Raw genomic sequence first — 9675 nt, 5'->3', positions numbered from 1 at the left:
TACTAAGTTGACAGCTGCCTGTTGGCCTTAAACCAGCTATTAACACATTATTTAATTGTTATTATTATTATATTATTTAATCATTCTAAATTGAGCTTTTTTGTTGTTTTGTTTGTTTTTGCCACCACACTAAAAGTCTAAATGATTTGTCAGGTTCACTACACATAAAGCTTAATGATCCCACATTTAACATGTGCAGCTGGTCAGAATTGGGTGAAAAATGTCAGATAATGCTAAGTGATAGTGTACATAACTACCCTTAAAACTCTTATTGGATGTATTTCTAAGAGCAATTTGATGTAAGCAGCCCTAAATGCAGAATTACTTTTTCTTTATGTCATAATTAGTTTCTCCTGTTGGGTTGTGGTCAAAGTGACTTTACATATATTAGTTTTGTGTACACAAAGTAAACCGGTGGTTTTTTTTTTCGTTTTTTTTCCATGGTTCGATTTCAACAGCTGTGGTTGCTGAGTGAATAAAATAAATTTTATTTACACTGAAAATGTTATGCTATGAGAGTGAGATTAATATTATTGCAATATGAGATTAAGTGGTATAATGTGGAATATTTTCTTTGCTACCATCTGACATTTAGTCAGTAACTGACTGCATTTCATATTAATTATACTCACGAAAGATTTATTGAAAAATAACAAGCTACCTATATGTAAATGAAGAATGTGATTATTATCTTATTGAAAAAAATTAAGAAAAAATTCAGAAATAAAAACCCCATAGACTTATTCCTGTGCTTGTTTGATAAAAGATGAGAGAAGTTTCAGCCTGCTCTGTGTATTTACAGCCATGCTGCTTGTAGAATCCGGTGTGTACATCGGCACCGCGGCCGACCTGAACGACAGCCAGGCATTGGTTGCTTCATCCATCACTCATATCCTCTCTGTGGACTCTGTGGACCCCACCCCGCAGCTTCCTGCTGATGGAGACTTTTCCAGAAAGTGGATCAATGTCTTAGATGAAGTGACAGCTGACCTCCTCAGTCACATGAATGATTGCTTCATGTTTATTGATGAGGCAGTGAAAGCCGGCGGGGCTGCACTTGTTCATTGGTAAGTCAGCGGTGGGAAAAGTTACATTTTTACCTGTTTTTCAAACTGATATGTGGCTGATATTTTGTACTCATTACATTTAATATTCTGATTCAGCTTCTGTGTTTTTGTTGCGTTTGTGTGTCAGTCAGGCTGGCCGGAGTCGCAGTGCCACCATTGTGACTGCATATATAATGAAGAAGCATAGGCTGCGTTTTAGCGAGGCTTACCACAGACTGAAGAGCATCAAACAAGATGTACAGTAGGTGTTTGTACCAGTATGAGTTTTTTCTGCAGTATTTTTCACAGATGTGTTCAGTAATGATCAATCTTCTTTTAGATTACTTTACTTCAACTTATTCTAAGAAAAAAAGAAAAAAAAAGCCTTGAAATTTGTCTTTTTGTCTCATGTCCTTCAGAAGTAATTGATGGAAAAACAGAATGAATGAAAATTTACTTTATCGTGTCGCAGAAAGAGGTCATGTGAAAAGAAAAGCACATCCTCTTTCAGTACTAACTTCTGTATCAAATCTACCATCATCTCTTAGTATTCAGTAAATAACGTCATTGCATGACATCATATGATTATTTATTTTATTAAATCAAACCAAACTGCAGAAGAAGTGTGTAAAAGAACCAAATCCACCTATACTGCTTCTGTAAGGGTCCAGATGGTAGGTAGCAGCCAGATGCACTATCTGAATGAGTGATGCTGGTAGAAAGGAAAATCATAGAAGTGAGATTTACTGACATGTGGCTGTGTTTCAGGGTTAACAGTGGTTTTGAGGATCAGTTGTGTCTGTATGAGGCCATGCAGTGGGAGGTGGACACATCCAGTCCTCTGTACAAACAATACAGACTAGTTAAGATTGCAGAAAGATACCCAGGTAAACAAGCACACATAAACACAAAGTGAAATATTCAGAAAGACATATGTTCACTTTTGTGGACAGATCACTGTTTTTGTGATTCCAATTTGTTACTAATTCCTTATTTTTGCATGTGTGTTTAAGCAGAGTTGCATCAGGTTCCCAGGGAGATTTTTGCAAACGACCCCGCCCTCTCCAGCTGTTCTGAGGCGTCTTATAGATGCAGGAAATGCAGGTGAATGTTAGACAGCTTGTTTTAGTTAAATGCTTCAAAGTACATATGTCTGATGGAGTTTAATGATTGTATTAATTTAATCTGCCTGATTAGTTGGTGTTAATAATAATCTGTTAGTAGTTCATACAACTCATAACAACAGATCGACTAGAGCAGGGGTCGGCAACCCAAAATGTTGAAAGAGCCATATTGGACCAAAAAAAACCCAAAAAACAAATATGTCTGGAGCCGCAAAAAATTAAAAGCCTTATATAAGCCTTATCATGAAGGCAACACATGCTTTATGTATCTATATTAGCTATATTAGCCTACTATCAAAATGACTACGTTGGCTACGAATATATAATGAGCCTTAATGAAAAAATGTTTATTTTCCCTGCAGCGCATCCTGTAGAGAATGACGCACCACGTGACTACTCTGTTGTACGATGCCGCTACGTTTAACTTCATTACAATATTAATGAATTATGTTTCGTTGCATTGATCAAATTAAAACAATGCAACGAAAAGAAATCTGATTTTTTTGTCATTTTTATTTTTAAAAATAAAAAAAACCTAAATGGAATGTGCATAACGCGCCCCTTATTTGGGTAACAAACAGAGCGCAATAAAACGCAGCCTGCATTTATAAAAAATAAACCAGCAGCCTTTTAAAAAAATGTAAAGTATATCAAATCAAATGAATACAGTTTGATTTCTGTCAAGCAAGTCAGTGCAAGGGTAAAACACAGCAGCAACTTCTTCTCTTTACACGCAACCAACGCAGCTGTCCTCCGACCTGAGACCGAGGTAAAGTTAGTTTGATGTTTGATATTCAACAGATATTCGGACACCCAGTCTCCCGACCCGAAGCCACCTCATCGTGGGGTTAAGATGCACGATGCAACGGTCTTCTTAACTTCATACCTTCCATCTATATTTGAACACCCAGTCTCCTCGTAATGAATTGCCGACCCTAAGCTGCTTTGTCGTGGGGTTGTGACAGCAAATTTCACCGCAGCGGTCTTCACCACCGGCGGATAGTTAGGGACCGTCAACAAATTAACCATGGCAGAATTTAAACATAACTATCTCCGCAACCACTGGGGCTATGAATGTCAAAACAATTTTAAACAGTTTACGATTTATCTGTGAGTGCTACACTGCCTTTATTTTCTCCATTTTCATCTAGTCCTATTTTATATGAATTTTTAATCAATTCAAACATCAATAGGTTTTTACTCACGTGACTTACACACCTAAAATAACTGCCTAATTACTAGTCCAGTCCTGCCACACATTGCACAGCCTTTTATTTTCCTCATTTTCATCTTGTGGGATTTTATATGAATTTTTTAAGATTTCAAAGTTCAATAGCTTTTTAGTCATGTGGCCTACACACTTCAAACACTGCCTAATGGTTCAGCTAGTCCTGCCACATGTTGCACAGCCTTTATTTTCTCCATTTTCATCTTGGGTTATTTTATATGAATTTTTTAAGATTTCAAAGTTCAATAGCTTTTTAGTCATGTGACCTACACACTTCAAACACTGCCTACTGGTTCAGCTAGTCCTGCCACATGTTGCACAGCCTTTATTTTCTCCATTTTCACCTCGGGTTATTTTATATGAATTTTTTAAGATTTCAAAGTTCAATAGCTTTTTAGTCATGTGACCTACACACTTCAAACATTGCCTAATGGTTCAGCTAGTCCTGCCACATGTTGCACAGCCTTTATTTTCCTTGTTTTCATCCTGTGGTATTTTATATGAATTTTTTAAGATTTCAAAGTTCAATAGCTTTTTAGTCATGTGACCTACACACTTCAAACACTGCCTAATGGTTCAGCTAGTCCTGCCACATGATGAAAGGGTAGTTTCCCTCCGCCTCCGGGTGGGGGGACGGGTCCTGACTGTTGTCTGTGCTTATGCACCGAACAGCAGTTCAGAGTACCCACCCTTTCTGGAGTCCTTGGAGGGAGTGCTGGAGGGTGCTCCTTCTGGGGACTCCATTGTTCTGCTGGGGGACTTCAATGCTCACGTGGGCAATGACAGTGAGACCTGGAGGGGAGTGATTGCGAGGCATGGTCCCCCCCCCTCTGAACCCAAATGGTGTTTTGTTATTGGACTATATATATATATATATATATACATATATATATATACATATATATATATATATATATATATATATATATATATATATATATATATATATATATACACATATATATACACATATATATATAAATGTATACAAGTGTGTTCCATGGGTGGATAAAAAGTGGATAGGTGGGGTCATTAACCATACCATACAACAGGACACATTCAGCTGTGGTGTATTGGTGATGCAGGTGAGTTCATACAGTAAGATGTTTATTGCATGTATAAAAATAGTCAGAAAACACATGCTCTTTCACTTCAGTCCATGATACATTTTTAATAAAAATCACAATATGTTTTGTATGTCTGAGCAGATGGCCATGAAGGTCGTGGAACACCACCCCCATATCCCCAAAGACATTAACATTGACACATCAAAACAATCAATGTCAGCCAAGCGGCAGGAGATGGCAGCTGATATTCTGGAAAGCTCAGGTGTGTAGATAAAAGAAAAAGTAAAATAGGATATTAAAATCAATGTAATTACACTGCAACCTTTGCAGTGAAAGATAATATACAGGCTTTTTGTTGCAGTTTTTGCTGAAGACAGAGATTGTTCAATGTGTGCAACAGACAAGCCCCCTGGAGGTGGCTCAAAGACAATGTGGGTTAGTTATTTTGTTTTATACAACAAGGTGATTATCACCACATCTCTTTCTAAAATAGTTGTGTATATATAATGCAATGCGCATTGATCTAAATAACGCTAGACATGAACAGTATTTTGTATTTTTTTTAATATGTCGACAGTTGGCACATTAGTAAAACTGTCTGCAAGGTTTAATCTGACCTTGATCTTCAATGAACAATGCAAATCCTGCATTATCAGAGAATAGCTAAGATTTTGGATGATATTAGATTATCAGGACTGGGCCAAGTTAGTGTATGAGTAAGACTTTGTTATTCTTATTGTTTGTCAATTACCTTATAGATCCAGTGTGACTCATGCAAAAGATGATTCCACCAACTGTGCCTTGGGATGACCACAACACTCCTCAAAAAGTTAAAGAAAGGCATTTGGAGGTGTTGTCTCTGTTGCTGATGACGTGTAAGTCTCAAAAATATATTTTATTTTAAAAGAAAAATTTGAGATTGTATTTTACTTTTCACAACTGACACATATACTTGAAATGGTCCATATGAAAATCTGAAATGTTGATCAATCCTTTTTCCTCAGAAAACCAAAGGAGTTGCAAAGCATGTGATGTTCTTGTTCCTCTTTTTGTTGTTCCATATGCTGTTTTTTTTTTTTTTTTTTTAAATAATTTGTTGTTTTTTCATACGGTTGTATTTTGGTTTGTATGTTCGGAAATGCATGTACATGCTCATCAATAAAAAACTTAAACATTTTTTTTTTTTTAATAAAAAGCTATTCTCTTGTTCAATATAAAAATTCATATGAAATGACATAAGATGATAATGGAAAAAGTAATGGCTGTGCAACATGTGGAAGAACTGGATGAGCAATTAGGCAGTGTTTTGAGGTGTTTAGGTCACATGACTAAAAAGCTATTGAACTTTGAAATCTTAAAAAATTCATATAAAATAGGACTAGATGAAAATGGAGAAAATAAAGGCTGTGCAACATGTGGCAGGACTAGCTGAACCATTAGGCAGTGTTTGAAGTGTGTAGGTCACATGACTAAAAAGCTATTGAACTTTGAAATCTTAAAAAATTCATATAAAATAACCCACGATGAAAATGGAGAAAATAAAGGCTGTGCAACATGTGGCAGGACTAGCTGAACCATTAGGCAGTGTTTGAAGTGTGTAGGTCACATGACTAAAAAGCTATTGAACTTTGAAATCTTAAAAAATTCATATAAAATAACCCAAGATGAAAATGGAAAAAATAAAGGCTGTGCAACATGTAGCAGGAATAGCTGCTCCATTAGACATTGCTTGAAGTGTGTAGGTCACATGACTAAAAAGCTATTGAACTTTGAAATCTTAAAAAATTCATATAAAATCCCACAAGATGAAAATGAGGAAAATAAAAGGCTGTGCAATGTGTGGCAGGACTGGACTAGTAATTAGGCAGTTATTTTAGGTGTGTAAGTCACGTGAGTAAAAACCTATTGATGTTTGAATTGATTAAAAATTCATATAAAATAGGACTAGATGAAAATGGAGAAAATAAAGGCAGTGTAGCACTCACAGATAAATCGTAAACTGTTTAAAATTGTTTTGACATTCATAGCCCCAGTGGTTGCGGAGATAGTTATGTTTAAATTCTGCCATGGTTAATTTGTTGACGGTCCCTAACTATCCGCCGGTGGTGAAGACCGCTGCGGTGAAATTTGCTGTCACAACCCCACGACAAAGCAGCTTAGGGTCGGCAATTCATTACGAGGAGACTGGGTGTTCAAATATAGATGGAAGGTATGAAGTTAAGAAGACCGTTGCATCGTGCATCTTAACCCCACGACGAGGTGGCTTCGGGTCGGGAGACTGGGTGTCCGAATATCTGTTGAATATCAAACATCAAACTAACTTTACCTCGGTCGACCACAGCACCATTACAAAGTGTCATTCCAGATATATACTGACAAAAATCAGAAATAATTTCATAAAAACATCCACTTTGTTACTCAGTCTTTGTCTATGCAGGATTATGTTCTTACCGGTTTAATGTGACTTCTGTTGTCGGATATCACTGGTCAGCTTCTAAACATGTGAGATGTAACTTGTGCTGAATTAATGTCCTTGATTTACTGATCGGTGATGTTGCCGCCATTTAAATGGTCCTTTCCTTCACTGTCTTAGCGGAGAGGGGCATGTCTTTGATTTTCTGTATTATCTCAGTTTTGTTTTTGAAGTCTGGAAATACGTGTTGATATGCTGATGACTGACTCCTTCATGTAGTCACCATCTGTGAACGGTTTTCTACGCTTTATTGTCTCCCGGGTTACAACAAAACTTGCAGCAGTAGTGGAGTTTGGAGATGCAATCCACTTAAATCTATTTTTGCGCTTCTCGAATTTTTTCCAGAAGTAATGCAATCGCACTTTTTGTGTCACTCCCAACTGGGTACTGGCTGCAAATGTAGCATGCTTTTCCTGGAAATGTCTTTCCACATTACTCTTTTTGTTATTTGACAACTTCTCGCTACAGAGTAAACATTCAGGCAATCCTTCCGCATTGGCAATGAATACAAATGCAATGCAAGAAACGTTGAATCCTCTGTTCTCCTCGGTTATTTTGTCTCTTTTTCCCTTTGGGATCCATGTCCCATCACTCAGCCGCCGGTTTTGTTTACAACAAACTGGAATCCCGCGCTGCTGATAGGCTACGCGTGTCGCAGGCTATGACGCAAATCTTCCTCGACAGAAATGTTAAAATGTAATATTTATTCTACACATTTTTACAGCGCTGGAAAACGTTAAGAATGTTTGTGTCATGTTTGTCCTCCTACAGAACCATATCAAAACAAAAATTATATATCCCTCCCCCATCTTTTTCCATTTTTTAAAGATTTTTGAAAAAGCTCCAGGGAGCCACTAGGGCCGCGCTAAAGAGCCGCATTCGGCTCCAGAGCTGCGGGGTGCCGACCCCTGGACTAGAGGAAGACAAAGAGACGCGTTAACAAGTTCTTGTTATTCTCTGTGTATGTAAAAGTTGACATAATCAGCTCAAATCATTTGCTTCTATGGGAGTTTGGGCTCTATGGCACTGCAAAGGGAATCAGCTGCTTCGTCAAACTCTGTCCTCTTCAGGCGAACTCTGTTTCGTGGTTCCAGTATTCTCACTCATCCAGTTGGAGATGGAGCCTCGGCCTTCAGTCATAAGAAGTCCAGCAACCTTACTGGTGAGAGCACAACCACAGTGTGGAATCATTGGACGTCTTTTTTTCACTTTCAGCCAGATCATGTGTCGCCTTTAAAGATGTGGCTGAAACCTGATTAGCACAGAACAAAGTTGGATTATTTTTAGGACAAGGAGCAGATCAAACACATCTCAGAAAGATTTCCTACATCTACATGAAGTTCATGGACTGGACTTGGACCAGTTACAGGCTGTAGCATTCAAACTCTGTTCCAGTATAACTTTTATGCCACTTCAGAACTTGAATTTTAGCAAGATTTCAATTAGACAATTCTGAAGGTTTTTTGGGTTTTTTTTTTTTCATCTAATAGTTACATCTTTTTTCTCATTTTCTGTCCTTTTAATCAAACCATTTTAAAATTTTCATTCAATACATATTACTCCTTTATATATTTTTTTGTTTTGGTACAGGACAATTTCTTCAGTAATACTTGAAACAGCAACTATATACATTTAACATGTAACTATTACCTGAATAAAATGGTAATTTATTTATTCATTTAAGGAGATGTCCAGTGCACGTCATATTTTGTTGAGCCTGTGCAGTGGATGGAACAAGCCTTGCTTGGAGTGATGAATGGACAGGTAATATACTCATACTGGGTTTTTTTTTCTCACAATAGCGGTGCTGCAATAGTTTTTTTTTTTTTTTTTTTATCTGAAACTTTTGAATAATTAATTTACTTGAAACTTTTATGTCTTTATTTCTTTTTCTTACTTTTTTTTTTTTTTTTTTTTTTTTTTAACCAACTTGCTGTTGTGGCCTTGTCTTCCTCCTTTTTTCCACGTTTATCTCCTTTGTTCATGTGTATCTGTGTGTATTTGTGTGTGTGTCTAGCTGCTCTGTCCAAAGTGCAGCTCCAAGCTTGGCTCATTTAGCTGGTGTGGCGACCAGTGTTCGTGTGGCCGCTGGGTCACGCCGTCATTCCAGCTCCATCGCAACAGAGTGGATGAGATCCGGCAAATAACTGTACAGAAATAACACATTTTGACACGGTCACAATGATTGCAGATCTTTCAGCTGAAAATTTAAATGACTCAAATTTCATCCAAACACATTCTGGAGAATAAAAAAAATGTTTTTTTTCATGTACTGAGTGATGACTGATGCTGTTCAAAGTGGATGATCCTAAATAACCATTTAATGTGTCAGATATTTTCTGTAATGCACACATGTCACTGTAAATACAAATATATCTGTAAATAATAAATGGGAAATCTATCTAAACTATTTTCCTAGAACTAATTTACTGATGTTTCTCCTCCATTGATGAGCACACAGTTTGCAGTTTGAAAACAGTTTTTTTGGGGGGGAATTAAAAAAAGGTTTTAGGTCTGACTTAACTAAAAGTTTATTTTTTAAAATGATTATAAATTTTAGTTATTAGTGATGTTATGATACCATCCAGTCTGCTTTAATTTTATTGTTTAAAAGATAATAATGTGTCCTTCCTCACGCTGGTCTGTGTGTCTGTTTGATTTGTTATGCTAAGTATTTATAAAACATCTATGTACTGATAATCATCATCATATCTAGACTGCTACTGATTATATTTGA

The 9675-nt window shown here is 36.8% G+C and overlaps 1 protein-coding gene across 1 annotated transcript; it reads left to right on the top strand.

Moving 5' to 3' along the window:
• Positions 1–804: 804 nt before the first annotated feature.
• Positions 805–9227, top strand: dusp12 (dual specificity phosphatase 12; the record flags this gene model as incomplete). The annotated part of the gene is made up of 7 exons (XM_079243233.1): positions 805–1067; positions 1195–1308; positions 1815–1933; positions 2063–2150; positions 8009–8100; positions 8623–8702; positions 8956–9227. The coding sequence occupies 7 exons, from the start codon at positions 805–807 to the stop codon at positions 9097–9099; spliced, it is 900 nt and encodes a 299-aa protein (XP_079099359.1). The 3' UTR covers positions 9100–9227.
• Between the last annotated feature and the right edge of the window lie 448 nt (positions 9228–9675).

This window comes from Telmatherina bonti, assembly GCF_933228915.1.
Source record: "Telmatherina bonti genome assembly, chromosome: 7".
Classification (NCBI taxonomy): domain Eukaryota; kingdom Metazoa; phylum Chordata; class Actinopteri; order Atheriniformes; family Telmatherinidae; genus Telmatherina; species Telmatherina bonti.
The sequence above is the reverse complement of the archived record's forward strand: the minus strand, read 5'-3'. Positions and strand labels throughout refer to the sequence as shown.